Raw genomic sequence first — 14,623 nt, forward strand, 5'->3', positions numbered from 1 at the left:
TATATAAAAGGGTGCTCAACATAATTAATCATCAAGGAAATGCATATAAAAACCACTCTGAAGTACTACCTCTCACGGAAAATGGAATGGAAGTTTCTAAAGAAAAATAAAACTACCATACTATCCAGCAATCCCTCTTCTGGGCATATATTCAAAGCAAATGAAATCACCACCTTGTAAATAGATCTGCAGTCCATGTTCATTACAGCATTATTCACAGTAGCCAACATACGGAGACAACTCAAGTGTCCATTGACAGATGAATAAAGAAACTGTATATATATGCATACACACAATGGAATATTATTCATCCCTAAAAAAAAAAAAAACCAACGATATACTGCCATTTGCTACAACATGGATGGGCCTGAAAGACACTGCTAAATGAAATAAGCCAGACAGAAAAAAAGATACTGCATAATCTCACATATATGTAGAATCTAAAAAAAAAAAATTCAAATACATAAAGAACAAAACTGGTTATGGGGGGGTAGGGAGAAATGGGGAAATGTAGGTCAAAGGATTCAAAGTAGCAGATATGTAGGATGAACAAGTCTAGAGATCTAATGTACAACATGAGGATTTTAGGTAACAAAATTGTACTGTATTTGGGATTCATGCTAAATGAGTAGCTTTCAGCTGCTCTTGTCAGAAACAAAAAATATATGGGTAACTGAGATGATGGATATGTTAATTTGCTTCACGTCGTATACCTTAAATGTACGCAATAAAATTTATTTTAAAAATAAAGCCGGGTAGTATAATAATAGAGGTACCAAGAATAGGTTGTCTGGAGCAAAGATCCATCTTATTTGTGACTTCCAAAGAGTATACAGCATATAGGAGGCATAATAATGATCTTCCTTTATTTCAAAAGTCTGTAAAAATTGGATCAACTAATATACTTATTGTGTGCATCCAAATCAAAACTTTGAAAAATAGTTTAGGATTAACTCTTTCTTCAATTTAACTTTGTTGTTACCAGCTTTTAAATGTTCTTTTGCCAAAGTAGACCAAAGAAAAATGCTGCCTCCTGAAGATTTATTCCCTAACTCCTTAACTGTTGTAATTACATTTAGCTTATAGCTTAAATTCTTTTTCAAGCTTGCATTCTCAAAACAAAACTTGAGATGTTTCAGATGTACACTGAGTATTTAAAGGAAGCAAGACTGGAATTTACAGGTAACCATAACCCTCGGTCTTCAGTGGAAGCCTTTGTGTTTCCCAATTACAAGTTTGGATTTAAGAAAAAAGGCCAAGATGCCTACAAAAGTAAAGTTTTGCTTCACTTATTGACACATGTCAATAACAATAAGACTTTTAAAATCCCTATTCCGTAATATCGAGCAAAAGAAGTTTCCTAATTCAAAAAACTAGTGATGTATCCTTTTCCAGAAAGCAAATCTGCAGCAGTATTTCTATAATAATGCTACTCTTTTATTTAGAATCTTTTAAAATATGCTTTAATGTCAATGTTTAAAAATATTTGACCATTACAAGGAATTTTTATACACCCCCACTAATTAAGATAAGAATTTTGTACTTGTTGATGCTCTATTTAAACAGTTTTCATTGGAAAACCGCTCTTCATTGCTTTACTGTGATGCTAACATTGCTTTTGTGGTGCTGAACGCTGAGTACAATTTCCTCTCCCATTTCAACCTGGATGGGATTATCTAAAACAACTGCAGCTTGTTTCCAGTGGGAGGCTTCACTTGAAGTATCCAACCTAATCTCTTCGTCAAGGTACATATGATACCAAAATGGAATAGCAGTCACTCTTCCAGATTTACAAATGTGTACCTACGAAAATAAAGAAATTATGAAAATATCATCAGAGTACATAGAGTAGACTTAATAAAAGTCTTCTTTCTCTTTTTAGTTACTTTTAAATACAAGAATTTATTTTAAAATACATTTCACCAGCTAATTCATATCAATCTTAACCTATTCACTAATTTACTTAAATCCATTTTTGGATACTGTTCAGAAAATAAGATTTAAATCTTTAAAGTAGCTAAAACTATGTATAAAAGTATCACCTAATTTAAGATAATTATTCTAAACAATAACGAAATCATTTTGCATGTTGTTCTTACCTTTACTTCTCTTTTAGAGGTGTTCAAATACGGAGTCATTAAATCTAGTCTTAAGAGTTCCACTGGCTTGCTTAAAGGTATACAGGGCAATGAGGATAGATCCAAAAATACGCGTATAGGTACCTAGAGAAAGTATAAATTTTTCACTTTCACTTTTTGTGGTCAGGGCTCAAGTTTTTCACTTTTACACATTCCTTTTGTGGTCAGGGCTTGCTTTGTACTTGACTCAGTATGATAGAATACTTTTTACATTACCTCCTTTATATTCCCACATCAAGTTAAGGCTGGCTTTCATTAGAACTTTCATTGTTCCAGTACAGAAAGAATGAACAAACCAAGGTTTAGGCAGGTTAGATAATTTGCTCTGGTTTCCATTACCTGTAGATCTTTCATTTGGATGGGAACAGATTAAATTTTTCCTTAAGCTAAACAGCTCTAAAAATTTTTAACCCAAGGATTTGTTTATGAAATAATGGTACAATACTAATTGAATTGTTTCAGATATGATGCCAGATTCAATCAAAGAATAATTGATTTCATTTGGAAAATAAGTTTATTTCTAGAAGGCAGTGGTTCTCAATCTTGGCTGCAAATTAAAATCACTTGGGGAGCTTTTTAAAAGCCCAACTGTTCAGGCCACACCCCAAACCATCTGGAGATAGGATCCCCAGATGTTTCCAATGTACAAAGTTGAGAATCACTATTAAATGGTCTATCAAGTTTAGTAGCAATTGAATGCTACTATGTAATACTAATAATTTTTAGCTTTATCCTCATTTGAAACAAAGGAAACTGTCATTTTCCTTGTATAAGGCGAAACAGGACACAGATACATTCACCTCTCCCTGGGCATCCTTGAAAGCATCCAGCCTTTCTTCCCCATAAAACTCTAACAGTAACCCCACACCATTTCTAAGACTCCTTGTTATGCTCCTATTTTTACATCAAACCAGAAGAAGCCTTAGATTCTCATGTCACCTCTTATCACCTGCCTCCTAATCCCCACACTGCTGAACCCATACCTCATAGTCGGCCCCCACTTTTGTTGTTGTTGTTGTTGTTGTTTTTGAGACTAGGTCTCACTGTGTTCCCCAGGCTGGAGTGCAGTGGTGTGATCACAGCTCACTGCAACCTCCGCCTCCTGGGCTCAAGTGATCCTCCCATGTAGCTAGGACTACAGGTGCCTACCACCACATTTGGGTACTATTTGTATTTTTTGTAGAGATGGGTTTTTGCCATGTTGCCCAGGCTGTCTCGAACTCCTGGACTCAAGCAATCTGCCCTCCTTGGCCTCCCCAAGTGCTAGGATTATAGGCATGAGCTACCATGCCTGGCCCTCCTGTCATCTTTACCAGTTCCTTCTATATAACCAACCAAACCAAGCTCATAACTTTATGAGTTCTCTAGAGTTCAGTTCCCAGCCCTCTTTATCATCATGCCCCCATGCTATTTCATCCAGTCTTATTGCCTTAAATACCAGCTACATGCTGCTGCCAAATTTAAATCTTCAGCCCAGAGCTTTCTCTGAATTCTTACCCAATTGCTCAGTGACCACAGCAACATACAAAGCCTGATCCTATTTTCCCCATTATCAGTAAATGGGAACCATTCTTCTAGGTGCTTTCACCTAAAAAAAAAAATGGAGTCCTCTTTCATAGCCTGCATCCAACTTACCAAAAATTCTACCTTTATTTATAGCCCTGTTCTCCAAATCTAAATGTACATGTAGCAGATATTCAGTAAACATTTGTTACTCTATCACCCAGGCTGGCGTGCAGTGTTGTGATTTCAGCTCACCGCAACCTCCACCTCCCAGGCTCAAGCAATTCTTCTACCTCAGCCTCCCAAGTAGCTGGGACTACAGGCATGCACCACCAAGCCCAGATAATTTTTGTATTTTTTGTAGAGACAGGGTTTCCCCATGTTGCCCAGGCTCATCTCGAACTTGTGAGCTCAAGCAATCTGCCCCACCTCTGCCTCTCAAAGTGCCAGGACTACAGGTGTGAGCCACCATGCCCAGCCTATTTCTAAATCTTGACTATCTTGACTCCTTATTTCCTAAACAGAGGCTAACCCCCTTTTGCTTGAGCTGTTTTCCTAGGCTCCTGCATTCCTGCTGTCCGCAGTCTGATTTCCTAGAATCTGAGCATTAGCTGCTGATACTTACCAGCTGCCAGCCTGAGGTCTCAATGTAAGGGTTCAAGTTTAGAACATAAATCTTTTTTGGACAAAGACCACTCTTTTTCGTAAGATTAAAACCTAGGACCCTTCTTCCATTTATGACAGTGATTCAGAGGAGTATCTATAAACTTTTTTTTTTTTTTGATACGCAGTCTTGCTCTGTCATCCAGACTGCAGTGCAGTGTCACGATCTTGGCTCACTGCAACTCCTGCCTCCTGAGTTCAAGCGATTCTCCTGCCTTAGTCTCCAGAGTAGCTGGGATTGCAGGCACGCACCACCATACCTGGCTAATTTTTTTTGTATTTTTAGTAGAGGCGGGATTTTACCATGTTGGCCAGGCTGGTCTTGAACTCCTGACCTCAAGTGATCCACCCGCCTCAGCCTCCCCAAAGTGCTGGGATTACAGGCATGAGCCACCACACCTGGCCAAATACCTATAAACTTTTATCAGCAGTCACGACAAAATTCCTTGGTTACTGTAACGTCTAGGTTGATTTTTACCTATAATAAGTTCCTTTGTAGGTAAGAATCTAAGTGCTCTTAGTCACTGTGTTTAATCCAGCTAAACTTTAGTCACTGTGTTTAGCTAGATTAAACAGTGACTAAAGAGGGAGCGAAGGTAGACTCTTCAACAGCATCCTGGTTGAACTTCTCCTCTAGACACTTACCTGAAACTGATTAATAAAAGGTGCTATATTTAATCCAAGAGTACGTTCTGTTCCTTGAACAGCATTCTCCTCTAGAAGTGTCTGTGATTCCACAAGCAACCCAAACATCAGCACATATTGAGGAAAGATCTTGCCTCCAGATTGTAGTAAACACCTAAGGAAAAAAGTACATATTTTAAAAAGCTTTTGCGGCTGGGCCACAGTGGCTCACACCTGTAATCCCAGCACTTTGGGAGGCCAAGGTGGGTGGATCACTTGAGCCCAAGAGTTCAAGACCAGCCTAGGCAACATGGCAAAACCTCATCTCTATAAAAAATACAAAAAGTAGCCAAGCGTGGGTTTTTTTTTTTTTTTTTTTTTGAGACGGAGTCTTGCTCTGTCGCCGGGCTGGAGTGCAGTGGCCGGATCTCAGCTCACTGCAAGCTCCGCCTCCCGGGTTCACGCCATTCTCCTGCCTCAGCCTCCCGAGTAGCTGGGACTACAGACGCCCGCCACCTCGCCCGGCTAGTTTTTTGTATTTTTTAGTAGAGACGGGGTTTCACAGTGTTCGCCAGGATGGTCTCGATCTCCTGACCTCGTGATCCGCCCGCCTCGGCCTCCCAAAGTGCTGGGATTACAGGCTTGAGCCACCGCGCCCGGCCCCAAGCGTGGTTTTGATAAACACCACTATGGCATGCACCTATAGTCCCAGCTACTTGGGAGGTTGAGGCAGGAGGACTGCTTGAATCCAAGAGGTAGCAGTTGCAGTGAAATACATCCCACCACTGCACTACACCCTGGGTGACAGAGTGAGACTTTGTCTCAAAAAAACATTAAAGAAACCCTTTGTAATCCCCTCCATTGTATAAACATCAGTAACTAAGAATCATGATAAATCAGTAAAGAGCTACAGATTACACAGAGTCTAATGGATTTTCAATTATTCATGGCTGGTATTTCAGAATAGTAAACCACTAGAAATAATTTCTCAAGTCAAAGTAACTACTGATCAATGAAAGAGAAAAATGACCAGTTAGCTATTTAAATGAACATACGTCTTTAGATTCAGGAAAGAGTCATCAATGGATGCTAAAACTAGTAGGTCAAAGTTTGATTAGGAAAATATCCTTTTACAGTCTCAAAGTATCACCCCCACAAATGACTTATCACAAAGGGGGAAATAGTGACTTACTGAATGGAGAAATGTGTAGATACAACTTAAACAATGTGACTGTATTAACAGCAAAAATAATGGGACAGGCTGGGCACGGTGGCCGAGATGCCTATAATCCCAACACTGTGGGAGGCCAAGGTGAGAGAATTGCTTGAGCCCAGGACTTCAAGACCTGCCTGGGCAACACAGCAAGACCCCATCTTTACAAATAAATGAACTAGCCAGGTGTGGTGGTGCACACCTATAGTCCCAGCTTACTCAAGAGGCTGAGGAGGGAGGATCGCTTGAGCCCAGGAGGTCCACACTGCAGTGAGCAGTGATTGCACCACTAAAGAGACATGAAAACTAAATGGAATATATGATCCTGGATTGGATTCCAGACTAGGAACAGAAAAGCTACAAAGGACATTATTGTGACAATTGGTGAAACCTGGATAAGGTTTGTAGCTTAGATAACAGTATTGTGTCCCTGTAAATTTCCTGATTTTAATAATTGTACAGTGATTATATAAGTGAATGTCCTATGCATTCCAAGGTCTGAGGAGTAAAGACACATTGTATCTATGGTTCAGGGAAAGAGCCTGAAATGTTTTTTCCTGAACAATTTAGCAGATGTGGTAAAATATTAATAGTTTGTGAATCTGAGTGTAAGGTATATGGTAAGTTCTTTGTATTATTCTTTAACTTCTCCAAAGGCTTGAAAATTATTTCAAAATAAAAGGTCAAACACTCCAAATGCAAAATTAAAAAAAAAAAAAAGTCCAAATACTCTAATACTCGAGGAGATAGAGTCAAGGGTTAACAAAATCCTTTGTCTTCCTACAGTTGACCTTGGGTTTACCTTCTCTTTCTCTGAAAATCTTATAAGAATAGAATGTCAGCTGTGTTTATCAGCAACACTGCTTAAGGTTAAAAAAAAAATCTCTTAATAGGTAGACTATATCTGGATGGAGAGAACTATGAACAAAGGATAAATGCCTGACGGGAACCCATACCACATGTGGGCTTCCCTGAGAGTTTAAACAGGTGTTCATATTGCTAGGCTGTGGAAGCTGTGCCCATGGGAGAAGAGTTGCTATATGAAGCGAAGGGCTCTTAAGCCAAGGCAGCTTCCACACCTACCTATGTAGTCTTGTTTCCTCACACCTGAGCTATGTGCTATGTGGGAAGGGAGAGAAGGGTGGGTGGGCCACCTACTGACATCCAATGAAACAGAGGTGGAGGATACTTTAAACCAAGTAATTATTTTCATTTGCCACATTTACAATCAAATGTCAAATCTACACTTTTACTGAATATTCCAAGCTTGTTCCTACTTGAATTTCTAGAACAGCATACTAGGCAGGTGAACTTTATATTATCATATGTACATTTCACAGTACATTTTTACTCCTAAATTAAATATTTAGAGTAAGAATCCACTTATAAAAATACAGAACTAAACATTTCACCAACACATTTGTTCATATCTTAAAAAGTAATTCATAAACACTTCCAAAATTATATACTATGCAGTCTCCCTAAACAGATCATTAAAACCTAGACAAGCTAAGCTATAAAACACCCCACTCCTCAAAACTACTTTGGCACTACTGCTCTTGAATTAGATTTCAATTAATTATCTCGTCTCTTACTAAACTGATTATCTCAATTCTTTTTTTTTTTTTTTTTTAAGGTTGTATTATATAATTTTTTTTCTTTTTTTTATACTTTAAGTTCTAGGGTACATGTGCATAACGTGCAGGTTTGTTACATATGTATACTTATGCCATGTTGGTGTGCTGCACCCATCAACTCGTCAGCACCCATCAATTCGTCATTTATATCATGTATAACTCCCCAATGCAATCCCTCCCTCCTCCCCGCTCCCCATGATAGGCCCCAGTGTTTGATGTTCCCCTTCCCGAGTCCAAGTGATCTCATTGTTCAGTTCCCACCTATGAGTGAGAACATGCGGTGTTTGGTTTTCTCTTCTTGTGATAGTTTGCTAAGAATGATGGTTTCCAGCTGCATCCATGTCCCTACAAAGGACGCAAACTCATCCTTTTTTATGGCTGCATAGTATTCCATGGTGTATATGTGCCACATTTTCTTAATCCAGTCTGTCACAGATGGACATTTGGGTTGATTCCAAGTCTTTGCTATTGTGAATAGTGCCGCAATAAACATACGTGTGCATGTGTCTTTGTAGTAGAGTAATTTATAATCCTTTGGGTATATACCCAGTAGTGGGATGGCTGGCTCATATGGTACATGTAGTTCTAGATCCTTGAGGAATCGCCATACTGTTTTCCATAATGGTTGAACTAGTTTACAATCCCACCAACAGTGTAAAAGTGTTCCTATTTCTCCACATCCTCTCCAACACCTGTTGTTTCCTGACTTCTTTTTTTTTTTTTTTTTTGAGGCGGAGTCTCGCTCTGTCGCCCAGGCTGTAGTGCAGTGGCCGGATCTCGGCTCACTGCAAGCTCCGCCTCCCGGGTTCACGCCATTCTCCTGCCTCAGCCTCCCGAGTAGCTGGGACTACAGGCGCCCGCCACCTCGCCTGGCTAGTTTTTTTGTATTTTTTTAGTAGAGACGGGGTTTCACCTTGTTCGCCAGGATGGTCTCGATCTCCTGACCTCGTGATCCGCCCGTCTCGGCCTCCCAAAGTGCTGGGATTACAGGCTTGAGCCACCGCGCCCGGCCATTTCCTGACTTCTTAATGATTGCCATTCTAACTGGTGTGAGATGGTATCTCATTGTGGTTTTGATTTGCATTTCTCTGATGGCCAGTGATGATGAGCATTTTTTCATGTGTCTGTTGGCTGTATGGATGTCTTCTTTTGAGAAATGTCTGTTCATATCCCTTCCCCACTTTTTGATGGGGTTGTTTGTTTTTTTCTTGTATATTGTTTGAGTTGTTTGTAGATTCTGGATATTAGCCCTTTGTCAGATGAGTAGGTTGCAAAAATTTTCTCCCATTCTGTAGGTTGCCTGTTCACTCTGATGGTAGTTTCTTTTGCTGTGCAAAAGCTCTTTAGTTTAATTAGATCCCATTTGTCAATTTTGGCTTTTGCTGCCGTTGCTTTTGGTGTTTTAGACATGAAGTCCTTGCCCATGCCTATGTCCTGAATGGTACTACCTAGATTTTCTTCTAGGGTTTTTATGGTATTAGGTCTAACATTTAAGTCTCTAATCCATCTTGAATTAATCTTCGTATAAGGAGTAAGGAAAGGATCCAGTTTCAGCTTTCTACTTATGGCTAGCCAATTTTCCCAGCACCATTTATTAAATAGGGAATCCTTTCCCCATTTCTTGTTTCTCTCAGGTTTGTCAAAGATCAGATGGCTGTAGATGTGTGGTATTATTTCTGAGGACTCTGTTCTGTTCCATTGGTCTATATCTCTGTTTTGGTACCAGTACCATGCTGTTTTGGTTACTGTAGCCTTGTAGTATAGTTTGAAGTCAGGTAGCGTGACGCCTCCAGCTTTGTCCTTTTGACTTAGGATTGTCTTGGCAATGCGGGCTCTTTTTTGGTTCCATATGAACTTTAAAGCAGTTTTTCCAATTCTGTGAAGAAACTCATTGGTAGCTTGATGGGGATGGCATTGAATCTATAAATTACCTTGGGCAGTATGGCCATTTTTACGATATTGATTCTTCCTATCCATGAGCATGGTATGTTCTTCCATTTGTTTGTGTCCTCTTTTATTTCACTGAGCAGTGGTTTGTAGTTCTCCTTGAAGAGGTCCTTTACATCCCTTGTAAGCTGGATTCCTAGGTATTTTATTCTCTTTGAAGCAATTGTGAATGCAAGTTCATTCCTGATTTGGCTCTCTGCTTGTCTGTTACTGGTGTATAAGAATGCTTGTGATTTTTGCACATTAATTTTGTATCCTGAGACTTTGCTGAAGTTGCTTATCAGCTTAAGGAGATTTTGGGCTGAGACAATGGGGTTTTCTAAATATACAATCATGTCATCTGCAAACAGGGACAATTTGACTTCTTCTTTTCCTAACTGGATACCCTTGATTTCTTTCTCTTGCCTGATTGCCCTAGCCAGAACTTCCAACACTATGTTGAATAGGAGTGGTGAGAGAGGGCATCCCTGTCTTGTGCCAGTTTTCAAAGGGAATTTTTCCAGTTTTTGCCCATTCAGTATGATATTAGCTGTGGGTTTGTCATAAATAGTTCTTATTATTTTGAGGTACGTTCCATCAATACCGAATTTATTGAGCGTTTTTAGCATAAAGGGCTGTTGAATTTTGTCAAAAGCCTTTTCTGCATCTATTGAGATAATCATGTGGTTCTTGTCTTTGGTTCTGTTTATATGCTGGATTACGTTTATTGATTTGCGAATGTTGAACCAGCCTTGCATCCCAGGGATGAAGCCCACTTGATCATGGTGGATAAGCTTTTTGATGTGCTGCTGAATCCGGTTTGCCAGTATTTTATTGAGGATTTTTGCATCGATGTTCATCGGGGATATTGGTCTAAAATTCTCTTTTTTTGTTGTGTCTCTGCCAGGCGTTGGTATCAGGATGATGTTGGCCTCATAAAATGGGTTAGGGAGGATTCCCTCTTTTTCTATTGATTGGAATAGTTTCAGAAGGACTGGTACCAGCTCCTCCTTGTACCTCTGGTAGAATTCAGCTGTGAATCCATCTGGTCCTGGACTTTTTTTGGTGGGTAGGCTATTAATTGTTGCCTCAATTTCAGAGCCTGCTATTGGTCTATTCAGGGATTCAACTTCTTCCTGGTTTAGTCTTGGAAGAGTGTAAGTGTCCAGGAAATTATCCATTTCTTCTAGATTTTCTAGTTGATTTGCGTAGAGGCGTTTATAGTATTCTCTGATGGTTGTTTGTATTCTGTGGGGTCAGTGGTGATATCCCCTTTATCATTTTTTATTGCGTCTATTTGATTCCTCTCTCTTTCCTTCTTTATTAGTCTTTCTAGCGGTCTGTCAATTTTGTTGATCTTTTCAAAAAACCAACTCCTGGATTCATTGATTTTTTGGAGGGTTTTTTGTGTCTCTATCTCCTTCAGTTCTGCTCTGATCTTAGTTATTTCTTGCCTTCTGCTAGCTTTTGAATGTGTTTGCTCTTGCCTCTCTAGTTCTTTTAATTGTGATGTTAGAGTGTCCATTTTAGATCTTTCCTGCTTTCTCTTGTGGGCATTTAGTGCTATAAATTTCCCTCTACACACTGCTTTAAATGTGTCCCAGAGATTCTGGTATGTTGTATCTTTGTTCTCATGGTTTCAAAGAACATCTTTATTTCTGCTTTCAATTCGTTATGTACCCAGTAGTCATTCAGGAGCAGGTTGTTCAGTTTCCATGTAGTTGAGCGGTTTTGATTGAGTTTCTTAGTCCTGAGTTCTAGTTTGATTGCACTGTGGTCTGAGAGACAGTTTGTTATAATTTCTGTTCTTTTACATTTGCTGAGGAGTGCTTTACTTCCAATTATGTGGTCAATTTTGGAGTAAGTGCGATGTGGTGCTGAGAAGAATGTATATTCTGTTGATTTGGGGTGGAGAGTTCTATAGATGTCTATTAGGTCCACTTGGTGCAGAGATGAGTTCAATTCCTGGATATCCTTGTTAACTTTCTGTCTCGTTGATCTGTCTAATGTTGACAGTGGAGTGTTGAAGTCTCCCATTATTATTGTATGGGAGTCTAAGTCTCTTTGTAAGTCTCTAAGGACTTGCTTTATGAATCTGGGTGCTCCTGTATTGGGTGCATATATATTTAGGATAGTTAGCTCTTCCTGTTGAATTGATCCCTTTACCATTATGTAATGGCCTTCTTTGTCTCTTTTGATCTTTGATGGTTTAAAGTCTGTTTTATCAGAGACTAGGATTGCAACCCCTGCTTTTTTTGTTCTCCATTTGCTTGGTAGATCTTCCTCCATCCCTTTATTTTGAGCCTATGTATGTCTCTGCATGTGAGATGGGTCTCCTGAATACAGCAGACTGATGGGTCTTGACTCTTTATCCAGTTTGCCAGTCTGTGTCTTTTAATTGGAGCATTTAGTCCATTTACATTTAAGGTTAATATTGTTATGTGTGAGCTTGATCCTGTCATTATGATATTAACTGGTTATTTTGCTCGTTAGTTGATGCAGTTTCTTCCTAGCCTCGATGGTCTTTACATTTTGGCATGTTTTTGCAATGGCTGGTACCGGTTGTTCCTTTCCATGTTTAGGGCTTCCTTCAGGGTCTCTTGTAAGGCAGGCCTGGTGGTGACAAAATCTCTAAGCATTTGCTTATCTGTAAAAGATTTTATTTCTCCTTCACTGATGAAACTTAGTTTGGCTGGATATGAAATTCTGGGTTGAAAATTCTTTTCTTTAAGAACGTTGAATATTGGCCCCCACTCTCTTCTGGCTTGTAGAGTTTCTGCCGAGAGATCTGCTGTTAGTCTGATGGGCTTCCCTTTGTGGGTAACCTGACCTTTCTCTCTGGCTGCCCTTAAGAATTTTTCCTTCATTTCAACTTTGGTGAATCTGGCAATTATGTGTCTTGGAGTTGCTCTTCTGGAGGAGTATCTTTGTGACGTCCTCTGCATTTCCTGAATTTGAATGTTGGCCTGCCCTACTAGGTGGGGAACTTCTCTGGATGATATCCTGAAGAGTGTTTTCCAACTTGGTTCCATTTTCCCCCTCCCTTTCAGGCACCCCAATCAGACGTAGATTTGGTCTTTTTACATAATCCCATACTTCTTGCAGGCTTTGTTCATTTCTTTTTCTTCGTTTTTCTTTTGGTTTCTCTTCTCGCTTCATTTCATTCATTTGATCCTCAATCGCTGATACTCTTTCTTCCAGTTGATCGAGTCGGTTACTGAAGCTTGTGCATTTGTCACGTATTTCTCGTGTCATGGTTTTCATCTCTGTCATTTCGTTTATGATCTTCTCTGCATTAATTAGTCTAGCTGTCAATTCTTCCACTCTTTTTTCAAGATTTTTAGTTTCTTTGCGCTGGGTACGTAATTCCTCCTTTAGCTCTGAGAAGTTTGATGGACTGAAGCCTTCTTCTCTCATCTCGTCAAAGTCATTCTCTGACCAGCTTTGATCCGTTGCTGGCGATGGGCTGCGCTCCTTTGCAGGGGGAGATGCGCTCTTATTTTTTGAATTTCCAACTTTTCTGCCCTGCTTCTTCCCCATCTTTGTGGTTTTATCTGTCTCTGGTCTTGATGATGGTGACGTACTGATGGGGTTTTGGTATAGGTGTCCTTCCTGTTTGATAGTTTTCCGTCTGACAGTCAGAAGGACTGTCTGTTGGTCTGTTGGAGATTGCTTGAGGTCCACTCCAGACCGTTTGCCTGGGTATCAGCAGCAGAGGTTGCCGAAGATAGAATATTGCTGAACAGCGAGTGTACCTGTCTGATTCTTCCTTTGGAAGTTTCCTCTCAGGGGTGTCTCCACCCTGTGAAGTGTGGGGTGTCAGACTGCCCCTAGTGGGGGATGTCTCCCAGCTAGGCTACTCAGGGGTCAGGGACCCACCTGAGCAGGCAGTCTGTCCGTTCTCAGATCTCAACCTCCGCGTTGGGAGATCCACGGCTCTCCCCAAAGCTGTCAGACAGAGTCATTCGCGTCTGCACCGGCCCCCGCTGCTTCCCCTATTGGACTTCAGCTGTGCGCTGTCCCCAGAGGTGGAGTCTACAGAGACAGGCAGGCTTCCTTGAGCTGCTGTGAGCTCCACCCAGTTCGAGCTTCCCTGCGGCTTTGTTTACCTACTTAAGCCTCAGCAATGGCGGGCGCCCCTCCCCCAGCCTCGCTGCTGCCTTGCGGATAGATCGCCTCAGACTGCTGTGTTAGCAGTGAGGGAGGCTCCATGGGCGTGGGACCCTCCCGGCCAGGTGTGGGATATATTCTCCTGGTGTGCCTGTTTCCTTAAAGCGCAGTATTGGGGTGGGAGTTACCCGATTTTCCAGGTGTTGTGTGTCTCAGTTCCCCTGGCTAGGAAAACGGATTTCCTTCCCCCTTGTGCTTCCAGGTGAGGCGATGCCTCGCCCTGCTTCAGCTCTCGCTGGTCAGGCTGCAGCAGCTGGCCAGCACCGATTGTCCGGCACTCCCTAGTGAGATGACCCCAGTACCTCAGTTGAAAATGCAGAAATCACCGGTCTTCTGTGTCGCTCGCGATGGGAGTTGGAGATTGGAGCTGTTCCTATTCGGCCATCTTGCTCCCGTATTATATATCGATTATCTCAATTCTATAACCACTTAAAGATATCTAAAGTAAGGACAATTAAATTATAATGACAAGACATGGCAACTAAATGCAATGTAAGACTCTTGATTAGAACTAGACTGGGAAGAAAAGCAATGAAGAATATTACTAGGGTAATGAGAAATTTTAATATGCAATATATATTAGTGCTATTATTAGTATTATATATTAATACTATTATTAGTATTAAAACTATTGTTTTATCAATGTGAAATATGCTGAGTGATAATTTTATTGTGATATGTAGGGGAAAACATTTGTTCTTAGGAAACACATGCTAAATACTAAAGAAAAGATGAAGTTTATGATGCCA

The 14,623-nt window shown here is 40.4% G+C and overlaps 1 protein-coding gene across 5 annotated transcripts in view; it reads right to left on the reverse strand.

Annotated features, from left to right (window-relative positions):
• Positions 1 to 840: 840 nt before the first annotated feature.
• PRMT9 (protein arginine methyltransferase 9) overlaps positions 841 to 14,623 on the reverse strand; it is a 55,090-nt gene continuing 41,307 nt past the window's right edge. For 2 of the 5 annotated variants that reach the window (XM_033215435.1, XM_033215436.1), the window contains exons 11-13: positions 4,950 to 5,103; positions 2,100 to 2,222; positions 841 to 1,803 (exon numbers count right to left, since the gene is read on the reverse strand). In XM_033215435.1, coding sequence (XP_033071326.1) covers positions 1,588 to 1,803; positions 2,100 to 2,222; positions 4,950 to 5,103 — 493 coding nt within the window. In that variant the 3' untranslated portion in view covers positions 841 to 1,587. Of the gene's footprint in view, positions 1,804 to 2,099; positions 2,223 to 4,949; positions 5,104 to 14,623 lie in introns of those variants that run through there. The other 3 variants (XM_033215438.1, XR_004438168.1, XM_033215437.1) reach the window with 3 other exon arrangements.

Source organism: Trachypithecus francoisi, unplaced genomic scaffold, assembly GCF_009764315.1.
Source record: "Trachypithecus francoisi isolate TF-2019V2 unplaced genomic scaffold, Tfra_2.0 Lachesis_group1, whole genome shotgun sequence".
Classification (NCBI taxonomy): domain Eukaryota; kingdom Metazoa; phylum Chordata; class Mammalia; order Primates; family Cercopithecidae; genus Trachypithecus; species Trachypithecus francoisi.